This window comes from Bombus impatiens, unplaced genomic scaffold (assembly GCF_000188095.3).
Source record: "Bombus impatiens unplaced genomic scaffold, BIMP_2.2 scf_0142, whole genome shotgun sequence".
In the NCBI taxonomy this organism is placed as follows: domain Eukaryota; kingdom Metazoa; phylum Arthropoda; class Insecta; order Hymenoptera; family Apidae; genus Bombus; species Bombus impatiens.
This window is the reverse complement of record NT_176561.1, coordinates 3,271,028-3,283,528: the sequence shown is the minus strand read 5'-3', so window position 1 is coordinate 3,283,528 and position 12,501 is coordinate 3,271,028. Positions and strand designations below refer to the sequence as shown.

The window sequence follows — 12,501 nt, the reverse complement described above, 5'->3', positions numbered from 1 at the left end:
GGCTCCCCGCCTCTCCCGTTTCGTTCTCCCTCGCCGGAGGGACCGGGCGCGGTCCACGTTTCGACGTTTGACAGAACAAAAGACTATCGACCGAACTCGTGAACACCGTGGAAGGCTTCCTCTTCCCTCGAAAATATCCTTCTGCTAGCCACCCTTCTTGGGGAACTCCATTCTCCGTCCCACTCTTCTGTTATTCTGCCCCTTCTCAAGCGTTGTCCTTCATCTTGCCTTTTACACCTTCTTTCCAGATGGACGTATGTACTTACATACATGCACGTACGTACGTGCGCTACCGTCTTCCGCCGAGAGTATACGGTATTCGCGAATGGATCGAAAGAGGAGACCACGATCTTGCTGCCAGCACGAACGGATACGTGCGCGTTCGCGGCTCCAACGCGTACAAATTACTGAAAATTGGTCCACTTTTTAAGCTGGTCAGCCGCTTCGACACCGACCGGATACCGACCAGCTACCGAAGGCTTCAAGACATCTCCCCGGGTCGATCTTTTCCAACGATCCCTCGCCTGTACCGTTCCTTGACAGGCGTCCTTTCGTTCTTGTTGCGACTCGACTACCGATCCGAGAATGCGACGATTTTCAGACAGTTTGCTCTCTTTCTCCCGATGGAGGACTTGTGCTCACGCTTTTTACCTTTTGCCGAATCATTTCGATGATCGTCGGCCAATTGAAATGTAGAGGAATACAGGTTGCGCAGGGACTAATTGGAGGACCGTGCCTCTTCTAGGTCTGCTTCGATGTTTTGGTTAGTGGTTTCTTCGTACAGGGTGTGGAAAAAATCGGTCCAAGTTCTAAGAACGTGTAGGAAACTGGGTGATTGAGAATTAATCATAGGGGAGCGACTTTAGTGTTTCTGGTTCGCTGTACGGTATATTAGGTATAAATGAGCAGATTATTCTGTTCTCTGGACCAATTTCTTTTCGTCTCCGCTTTTTATGCAGTTCTCAATTTTATTGCTCGGGTGTATAATCAATATACGATATGTTATAGAAGAAAGATTCTTTAAAAACAATATCAATGATCGTCATTTTTCTCTATATTTCAATTCATGAAGTTGGTCCAATATATCTCGTATAATAAAACAAGAGTACTGTAAAGCTTACGAATTGACGTGTATGTAACATCAGAGACTCGCACCATACAGTTAGTTTCAACAACTGGTAGGAATATCAATGATCAGTTGACGCAGCCCTAACTAATAAATAATCTTTTCAACCAAAGCCAAAAGGACGTTTCACGAATACTCTTCAATAGCCAATACAGAAATACGATTCATTCCACACGCATAGAGAATTTCCATTATACCAGCTCCTTCGTTACTCGCGACACCCGGACGCCCTCGCGTGCAGCTTAACGATGCTTAACTAATTAACGTAAAATTCGATCGGTCATGGGACACGGGGATCCATTCCCTCTTGCTTTCTCCCCGTCACACCTTTACACACACCCAGCTGCCAGTGTCTACTTATGTGTGAACACGGGCAACCTGTTACCTCGTTCCATCTCGTTCCTCCGCGTTAAAGAGACGAATATCACAGCTCTATTCAATCGTGTGAGAGCGTGGTGTTAAAGGTCGGCCGATTTCCACGGACAAATGAAGTTGGCTCAACCGTGTAAACACCTGTAAGGCTCGATGCAGACGAGCGATTCTTTCTCGCGCGTTTTCGCACCGTTGCCGAACAGGCAGCAGGTAATGCATATGTAGAGACGAAATATCGCTTGTCACCAGATGTGTGACAATTGTGTACGTACGTTGTATAAAAAGTTGGAATTACTTTCTCAGTTGTATCTACGTTAAATCTGCTGCTTGTTCGTTTATTGTATTTAAAAAGTATTATATGAAATGTAACGATAGAATGTAACGGATGAGTGTTTCAACATCTTCTACAATAAAGATATTCGTTTAACTGTCCAACCGCGGGCAACGTTGAAATCACCGCTACTTACTCTGTTAATAAGTATACTTACGTTTTATATCTCATTAAAAGTCTCCTTATGATAAATCTATGCAGGATATAAACTTTGTTCGTGATTTTGTACAGAAAATACGAACATCGTTCGTGATTTTGTACAGAAAGATATGAAAATCGTCCGCGATTTTGTACAGAAAAATATGGAAATCGCCGGCGGCCGGAGAATTAAAATATCTCGTGAAGTAACCACTTTGGGATTATTTTACTTCGATACTTTTCTACGTAGATTAAAGTAGAAATGCGCAGCATTACCGTTTCAACAACACAGTGATGTCGTGTTACTCATTAACATTGGAGCCCAACAGATTACGCAATCTGTAAATTAATCGTGCACGACCCTCCGCTGTTCTCGCGACTCATCGTCGCCTACCGTCCGATCACCTTGCAAACAAGTCCACGCGTACGGAAACATAAATTTTCCTCGTGTGGCATTGGTGGCCGATTTTCAAAGGCGGTCGAACGGGTGGGCCGTGGGATCGCGATAAAAAGAGGAAGGTGTGCAAGCGATTTCGCGAGCGTATGACACTTGCGGCAACGAGGAGCCGAACCGTCTTGTTATTACGAGTTGTAAATCGATCTCGTTGAAGTAATTTGCGAGCTTCCGTTTCGTGCAGATTGCCGATAATCGTGTGGTTGTAACATACTGTGTAATTACGCGATACGGAAAAATTATGCGAAGATAATGCGAGAGTATTAAGGGAGCCTGACCTAATTAGCGGCAATCTTTTTTACTCTTGATAGGACGTTTAATGAATAGAAGTAAGAACATTTAGCCAAAGAGATACGATGAGACGGAACAGGTGAACACAGGATGCGTGAGAAGGACAAATTATTCTTAAATCTTTCAACAAAAGGTTTTCCTTTTAACGCAATCGTTATAATACTGTAATGAAATGAAGCTTGAAAGAGATGGTTTAGAGTATTCGTTGCGTTCAAATACGGCTATGAACAGAAATTGATTTCATTTAGTAAATATTATAACTAATATTTAATTTCCAGTGTCTTATATATCATTGTATATTATATATATCCCATACATTCGCGTGTTCCTTCAACCAAAACTCAAAATGACAAGTTTCAGAAATTACTAAGAACATGCAAGTGCTTCCAACAGAATTAATGTTGATTTTTATTGAAATCGAAATTTATTTATTTTAATCTTGTCAGAGTACATTACATAATCAAAATTACCATAAATTCAATAATGAATCGCCAGAAAGATGTTTAAAACGTACAGAAAATGTACATCGAACACATCTGAGACGCTTATGGGCGACATTCGGAAACATCGCTGTTGGCGATTCAGAGACATTTCTTTTCGGTCCCGATCCGACAGAGAAGCACTTTGTCGCGTCTCGTGCCCAGAGAATCAGGTTAATCAGCGAAAAAGAGGCACAGATCGAAACGTATTGAGCGGCCGTATTTGAACAGCGTGTCGCGAGAGATAAAGGGCACAAGGCAGACGGTCACGATTCGCGATCGCCAATAAAAGGGGACGACCAGATTTTGGACGCAGCTGTCGCCGCTGTAAAAGGTAGCGAGCAACGACGACTGCTTTTCGACAACCCAGAAAATACACGGAATTCATGGATGCGCACGTATCTCCGATGTTTCCAAGGCTTCTTGCATCGACGTGTCCCTTCTCGTTAAAAGTTTATACATATGCCTCCCCTGTCGATGGACCGGCTCGTAAATTAGTTGTAAATAGGCCAGCCAACAAAAGGGCCACAAATTGGATCCTTTTGAAAGGTGCGATCATCGTTTGATCTTTCGAACGGTAAACAGAACGGACACTGTTAATGGTTGGAACGGAATGTTTGATTTTGTTAAATCCTTGAAACAATGTTTCTCTGTAACATCCACGAAATTGGAAGAATTATACTTTTGCTGTACAGACCGAAGCAGTTTTTCTTAATATCGAAGCACTTTAGGCTCGAACCTAACACTTTTAGTGGCAGAAATGTACGAATCTGGCATATTTAACGAAATGAAAATTTTGTGTCATATGTATGTAAATGTGTCTGATTAAATGATACGAAAATTATACGGAAAATGTATATTATGATACAATGTGTATGGAGATTATATAGATAGGTATCATAAATTAAGTGACATATAGAAAATGCATTTGAACACAAGCCTTACATGCGTTCAAACATATTGAAACATATTTCTCTTGGTACCAACGAGATGAATTCTTTAACTCGTTTGAATTTTACTCAAAAATCGCTCCGAATTTAATAATAAGAACGAAACCAATAAAAGTACATAAATAACTTGGAATAATTTCGATATTATCCGCAAAATCATATTTCTACATGTTTGAATAAAAAGATTCTTGGTCCATTCAGGATCTTAGTCGCGTTAACACGCCCGTAAACACGCGGCATCGTGCGCGCTCTGCGTTCGCTCGCGAAGGTGATATTTCCAAGTCCCCGCGGATGGGTCTGGCCATTGTATCCTCCTCGCGCTCATTAAATATTAACGAGAGTCTCAATTTCTTCATTTCGTTGATGAGTCGCCGCGCGCCATCCGAGAACCCGCATATAGATTGAAAATTAACTTATATGAGCGCCGACGAAATATATGTATACGCCGTACAACGCGCTGCACTTATACGACTCTGGGGCCTACAATTTACACGAGAGGTCCCTATGTTGGTATAACCCCTAAGTAGGAGACCTTCGTCTTCTTTTTCTTCCGCCTCTCGACCTTCCTCCTCTTTCTCCTCTGCCATTCCTCTTCCTCGTCTTCTTCTTCTTCTGCTTCTCCTTCTTCACCTTCTTCTTCTTCTTCTTCTTCATCTCCTTCTTCTTCTTTGAACTTCGAATCCCTTTTCTCCTCTGCTTTCAACCTTCTCCCACTACTTACACACTCTACCCCTCTCCGTAATTCGTTCACGCACGAACGTGAAATCCTTAAATACCTAATTTGATGCTAATTAGAACTCGCACTTGTTCTCCACGGCCAGATCTCGCCGCGACCGGATCGCGTGTGGCGGAAATACGGACAGACAAACCATATGAAGACGGGTCATGGAGAATATCTCGCAAAGTGGTTATTGATATTACGCAGGAACATGATTATCAAGACTGGGAATTTAAGCGGGATCCTTTTGGCCGAGGGCCGAGACACGGAAGATGCATAGCGTAAGATGAATAAAATTCACGTTTCATGATACCGTGTCTGGTTATTATCCGTACGTTCGAAGAGTAACTTTTTGGAGGCCGCGTCTCCAGCTTCGGACCTCGACGTCTCTTTTTGGCCAGGGATAGGGGCTTAATTTGCTATTCAATTAAGAACGGAACGAGACTCGTGGGATCCTTTGCTCCTCCGATTGGGGGTGATTTTGGTAACTTCGTTTTTCGCCCGGGTTCTCCTTTCTCGAATTTCTGATGGTTTCTTTTATTTACTTTGTCTTGAATTAGTGAGAAAATAACGTTGACTCTTGTCTATGCGAAGATAGAGAGTTTTTGAATTACCATCCTTTCAATGTAAGACAAATAGGTTGAAAGAGGAAATTAAAAGTAGAAGTAGGAACGATAATCGATTTCGCATTCACAAAATTAACATTACTTTCCGATCAGCTCAACGGGATAAAGAAAATATAATAAATTGAGGAAAGCGGAGGAAATTATGGATAATATAAAACAGGAAATGAGCAACAGCATTTTTAAAGTCCAGATGTACGTAACTATTTATTATACGATAATAGTCGCACTCGAATGCTGCACATTAATTTCATCTATACAGTTTTACATAATTGGTTCACCCATATGCGTATGTGTGTGTGTGTCTGTTTTATTTTTCTTGTTTCGATTTTAAGACGCTGACGTACATTAAATCATCGCTATGCTACACATGCCTAACATGCGACTGCCGCCACTTTGCCGACTATGCAGACTATTCCCGACTCGACGGGTGTTGTGTGGCAAAATGTGGAAAGATGTTAGAAAAACCGCTGTGGTCGGCGGTCCATCGCGATAATTGACGAGATGTTATCCGCGGGGCAAGGAAGGAAATTTTCATTTCGGTAAAAGGAATCACGGGATTTAGAATTCCATCAGAACGATCATGTATCATCGAAACGTCTTGTCGCTTGCAGTCGATAAATATCATTTTCTAATTACGACGTATATATATAAAAATTATAAGTTCTCGATTGTTACAAATAAATTTCTTCTTCTCATCATAGGAATCCTCGTTTCTATCTTTTTTTTCTTTTCTGTCTATCTTTTTTAACGTCATGTCGAAAATGTGACGCACGCGTGTGTCACGCGATGAAAGTCCGCATCGATAATTCGTTTCTCTCTTTTTTTTTCTTTTTACTCTGGTTCTCTTCTTTCTCGGTTCTCAACGTCCATCACTTTGCTACACGTTGATGATCGCACTTAGGATACTCGATAATCCCAAGCGTTTTACTATGTTGCTTACGCCTGGCTAAAGACTTTGCGATCTGTTCGCTAATTTTCATTATCTATAATATACATACCGTGTCGTCAGTGGTCGAATGAGTGTATTTCGTGTCGATCGAATCCAAAGATCGTAGATCCATTTGACTAGATGAAGAACCCTTCGTTTCTACGATCCTTCCTTCTTTTCTTAACTTCTTAATTTTTCGCAATGATAAGCGATCAATTGTAAAATACGAAGATATCACGCTTATTCGAGATTAATTGGAAAAGAAAAATAATAATTTTATTTGAAAAATCTTGCAATTACCTTGGATTCGCTTGACACCGTACAAAAAGAACTCGTATCTTAGCTACTCGTATGTACGTACGTTTTTGGCACGAGGAGAGGAACGCCGTTTTACCACACCTGTCGTTCGCGATTCTCTAGCCCGTAAATCGCCGTTATCAAAAAGTGTCTTCGTGACACGGTTTTTGGCTAAAAAGGAGGAGTGAAGCAGCGCGCAAAGTCGGATCAGGATGCCACAGAAGAGGAACACTATCGAGATATCGATACAATTTTGAGCTATATCGATCCGTCACGATCATTTCACATTTTCAAACCATCGAGCACAAAACTAAAACGCAAGATGCTGTATGAGCAAGATTTTTTTTCGCGATTTAATTAATCAATGCATTCTGCGAAGTAATAACAAATTAAAGATAAGAAATACCAGATATGTCGCCGTTTCTTTACACCGATATACCGCGCGGCGAAATAACAATTAAATAAAATAGAAATCGTTAGTGTGAAACCGCTCCAAGAATCAATTGCACGAAATAGCCATTTAAAGACTCAAAGCCGGACCAGTTGGAACAAATGAAATAATCCTGCGGTATAATATAATTACACGCTGAAGGAGAGCTACGCCCATTCTGTCGGAACCCTCCTTAGCCTTTCGATTCAAAGAACGCCATGGGACAGTTTTATCGCTGTGGAACAAGGCCGTTTCTTCCCCCTATTTCGACGAATCCTTCGATGGTACCTCAACCTTCAGCACCCAAACCCGATTCACGCTTTCGCTAGCGAGACAAACTATCGCCTAGTACCTTTGGTAATTCGGATGTGCATGGAACTATGATTATTATCACTGATTACTTAAACATAATCCGTTTCAGCTAAAACGCTGTTGGCGTAACTTTATCTGCCTTCTATCGCGAACCCTGACCATTTCTTGGTGAGCAGTGGTGAACCAATTGTATGTTTTTAGATAGATCCAAAAATTGTTTGATTCGATTCGTTTATGAAGCGATCTATGGGCAGTTGATGAATCGATAGATCGTTTTTAGCGCGTGGCTCGCCACGTAAATTCAGGTTGGTGATCGATGAACGACCGTTTGTTACGTGTAATTGACGTTTGCAGATTGTTCAAGTATAATCATTGAAAGGCGTTTAATAGTCGGTTTTGCTTGAACGAATGCGATAATTGCGGGGATTTGACAAGCTCGTAGGCAGAAACTGTTCGCAACCCATTAGCGATTGTAAACGTCTTCATTCACTACGTGTCGCTTATTAATTAAGAAACGTTGGCTTTCTAACAAATAAGTTTAATCGGGATCGCTAAACAGATCAGTATCTTTAGTATACAAATAAATCTAAGCCTACCAACTGGAAAACATTGGGATTTATTACTCACCAGGAAATTCGTCAAAGGTTCAGCGATAAATCTCATCGCCCAGAATTCGATTCTTCCGCTATTCAAAGGAGGAATCGCGTGAAACGCTAACAGAAATGCATCCTTCTATGCATCTTTATGGAACCAGAATGTGGTTCGTCCGTTGGTCAACGATCAACGCCGAAAATCTCGAGCAGAAATGGAGATGAAAATCGAATCGATTCCGGAGGAGCACGTTTTTCCTCTGAAATTGAACGCGGCGAAAATCGATTCCAAAAGAAAGACGCGGCGATCCTTCATCCAAGATGGCTGGAAAGGCTGCTGTAGCTGTCTTCCTCCATCTCAAGCCGTCGTCAGTAAAGATCGGAGAACGAGACCTGAGAGGAAACGCCGGAATGTAGGTGATGAAGAGCGTGGAGCTCCTCCATCGAGGTCGACGGCATGCTGTTGCTGTCCCCTAGGATGCTGGCTGCCGGTCCTACGTTCGGCGAGCCGGCCGTGTTCGACGGCACAGGCGTACCTGGACACCCCACGTTGCTCGTCGTCGTGTTGCCCTCCTGCCTCATCATGTTTCGTCGCCATTTCGCGCGGGCATTTTGGAACCAAACCTGCACGAACCGAGAATCTTACTCAGGACTCGTTATTCCTTCGCTTCGAGCACATTCTTAGACAGTTTTTCTATTGAATGTAGTATGATGAAAAAGAATGGTAACAAAAATGATAGAAGTAGCTAATGGATATTGTATGATAGTAATTTAAGTTTGGAAAATATGTGTCGATTTTTTGAAATTAGGAATGATCCTACGCGAATATAGGCGATGGGAATATATAATATCGAATAAAAATTCAATTATTGCATATATTATACAATTAAAGTTATTGTGCTAATTTCTTTGCTGTGTCGTGCCGATTATCTCAAGTTTTCCTCCATGATATTGTATTTCTTTTGAATACATTTAAATATAATTAAAAATGACTGTATATGAATATACCTAACGAAGAAAATGCAATATTGAAGAAAAATTAAATTATTGCATACTCTTTTTAAATTAATTATCAAATTCATTTCTATTATACGTTACGAAAAGATGCCCAACCTGTTAACATCTTATTAAATATATAAGCGATGCTCTCTAGAATTATATGCATCTAATAAAACGAAAAAGGATATCATATCGCTAATTATTTTTCGCATAGGAGTTTCAACATGACATCGATTTAAAATTGGATTCGAGACGAAGGAAACCAAGGCTGAAATTTATTTCCTACCTGAAGCACCCTCTTCGAGAGCCCCGTCTTCTGCGCCAGTTGCTTGAGGTCCTTCGCGTCGGGGTTCTGATTTATAGCAAAATAATTCTTCATCGTCCGCAACTGATGGTGCTTGAAGCTCGTTCTCATCCGCTTCGTTCGCTGGCTCTGATGCACCGGCCCGGGAGAACCGACAGACGCTTCGTACGCCGCCAAAGATTCCATGGACGAGGACAGTTCGGTTGGGTGAAGCAGCTCTGCAACCAAATTACCTTCCTTTATTCGATATTTCAATCCCTTCCTCCGGTTTATACTGTTGGATATTTAATTGGACGACTTGGAATTTAGGGAATATTAAATTCCTTGATATTTCTTCGAAAGCTTGATTTATTCGATTCACTGCTACATATGAAAAAGCTATCGTAGAATATAAGATAAAATGAAAGTAGTACTGGCCATGATCTATTTAAGAGCTTAACAAACCAACAAAAAGTCTCACTCTCGGTTCAAATGTTTTTCTCTGTATTCGTGCGATGATTAAAATACCAATATGAAGATCTAAAGAGCATATTCGATGTGAAGATCATTTTTTATACTATAGAAGAGATCTAACGTGGGATAAAAGACGCTTGAATTCTAACTTTTCCATCTCTTTTTACATTTGTGCAATAGCTATAGAGTCAAGATAAAAGTTTATGTCTCATATGTAATGCTTGGTGCATTGAAGAAATTTAATGCGAAATAAACAATGGTTGAATTTTAACTTCCTCAAGAAAATTAACGACCGATGAGTGTACTGCGCTAATAAATCATCAAACGAAACTAAATGGCCGTACACACGAGTATAGAGTTCAAGAGTGTCGAGCATCTGTTACAAAGATTTTTTAGTCTTGTCGGCTTATCGGATACGCGAAAGAAGTTCAGTCATGTTTGATGTAAAAAGATTGGACAGCAAAGCTGGAGAAAAAAGCAGACGACGATCGAACGACACAGAACGGCCGATGCTAAATGAGAAGATTCCAGTCTGATCGTTACAGAACGCTCGTGATCCATCAATCGGTACTAGGCGACTATCTGACCTATCTATCGAACGATTTGTTCTTCTGTTTGGCGACAATCGTCAAACCGCGATCTTCAAAAAAGGTCATATTTTTTTCAGGACGATAAAAGATGGTTGATCACTATTGACGAAGAAAGTTTAGAAACAGATCTTATCTTCATCTCTTTTTGAAATTCCTGATCTTTTACAAAACGCACTTCTAACCTTCTAATTAAATCTTTATATATCAGATTGAAACGAGAAATAACGTTATATCAAGAATAATTCTTTTAAATAATATCTCTATCATTTTTCTTATCAATTACAAGTAATCTCGCTTCTTCGGCTTGTTTAAATAATTCTTTTATATTTTCCTCAAACTAAAATAATTCGTTAAAAACAGAGAAAATCTCGACTGAATTTTGCCCTACAATTAGAAAAAAAAAAATTACACGCTGTTAAACAGAATTATCTAAAGATGACCATCTAGTTATTTCTTTCAATCCTGATGATATAACAAGATATTTCACATGCAATTTAATGCTATTCAAAGATCGTTTATTTCGAAGTTCTCCATCTTATCGACCCTATATACGACATTTTGCCAGCGAACCGGACATATCAAGAACAATCGCTCAAGACCAAATCCCAACTTTACTCGTTCCATCTATAATCCAACCCCCGCTCGTCTTATCTCAAAGCTAGCCAAAACTCTGGCCACCGATTCTTCAGCGTCAGCATGTTCGCGAACCATCTAAATCTTTCCACAAGATCGACCGATCGATCTTCGTTCTCTTCTCTTCCTCCAACCCCTGTCCACGGAAAGCCGGCGGTACATCTGTGTGCACGCGAAACGAATTTCCGCGCACGTAAGTGCTGTTGCAGCTCGGGCAACAGCAGCGTCGTCGTGCCCGTGGATAAAAGCAGCGCGAGAGCATCGAAAGAGGGACGACATCGGTGTGCAACCGTTCAGTGCCGTTGCAAGTTGCAGTTGTTGCGCGCCGGCGGAGCGAAGGAACGCATCCAATAAATAAGACGACGAGGGTAACCATTGAATTCAATCGGAGAGAAAGAACGGGTTCCAGGCGACGTTCGTGGACAGGCGAGCGCGCGCAAGGGGGATGGGGCGACGGGGGGGAACACCCGACCAGAAGTAAATCCCCGAGCACGTATCCGCCATTACTGTTTATTGTCCCGAACTTCCATTCCCTACGGACGCGACGAGCTGTTCTCCGCGTTCTGGCTCGCGATCCAGAAAAGAGAAGAACCGCTCTCGCGGACGGCCACACCGCCAGTGGAATTTGTTTTGTTCGCCGGGGTGAACGACATCGATTTTTGTTTCTATATAAGTTGGCATCGTGTTTGGAAAAGTCGTGATTCGATAAGGATTGTATAATACTTTGGGGAATTTCTTGTTAGGGAGAGGTTGAGAATCCGTAACTGAGTGCCGATGGATTGATTATAAAGTTGATTTTGTTGAGGGTAGTATGCGGTATTGGTTGCTGATGAAGCAATAATTTCTTTCGTTCTTCGTATGGCATGGCTTTTTAGTGTTATTCGAGAAATAGGCTTGATTCGGTAGGAAGATATAGAGGTAGTTTACTGGAGTATTGCAAGAAACTGGAATAGGACATGCTAAGGGTTGATGTTGATGAAATACTTTCTTATTGGTGAATTTTCTATGGGTTGAACGTAACGATTCTTTGTGTTTTTGATCTAGATAGGTTTATTTTGAATTGACTCGATATGTCTATGCTTGACATGATTTGCAGAGAAGAGATGGGACGATAATAACAAACATCATTTCAAAAAATGACATGACGCAACAAACTATCATTGCAATCTATGGAAGCATCGCTTATTTCTCAACAATTTCACGCTAAACTTAATGAAATATCCTACACTCTGACTCGTTACGTTGAACCACATCCAGCCCAAAAACCCCAGTTTTCCTCCAATCTTTCGTTTCATTATCCACAAAAAAGGTTAAAGAAAATTCTGGTTCTCGGTGACTCCGTTCAATTCCCAAACGGATCGCTTTCCCTAGAACCAACTCTATCAATAAACTCGAGCGAACGGCCCTGCAAAAGGAATACGCAAGTTTTTTCATCGAACTGGCCTGGTTCCCAAGCCGAGTCTCCCTGCGTGGCGGGAGG

At 41.2% G+C, this 12,501-nt stretch overlaps 1 protein-coding gene across 2 annotated transcripts in view; it reads right to left on the bottom strand.

The window, feature by feature from the left end:
* Positions 1-5,661: 5,661 nt before the first annotated feature.
* LOC100747359 (LIM/homeobox protein Lhx9-like) overlaps positions 5,662-12,501 on the bottom strand; it is a 23,144-nt gene continuing 16,304 nt past the window's right edge. For both annotated transcript variants that reach the window (XM_033319224.1, XM_024365594.2), the window contains exons 7-8: positions 9,328-9,563; positions 5,662-8,666 (exon numbers count right to left, since the gene is read on the bottom strand). In XM_033319224.1, the coding sequence (XP_033175115.1) occupies positions 8,412-8,666; positions 9,328-9,563 (491 nt within the window). In that variant the 3' untranslated portion in view covers positions 5,662-8,411. The remainder of the gene's footprint in view (positions 8,667-9,327; positions 9,564-12,501) is intronic.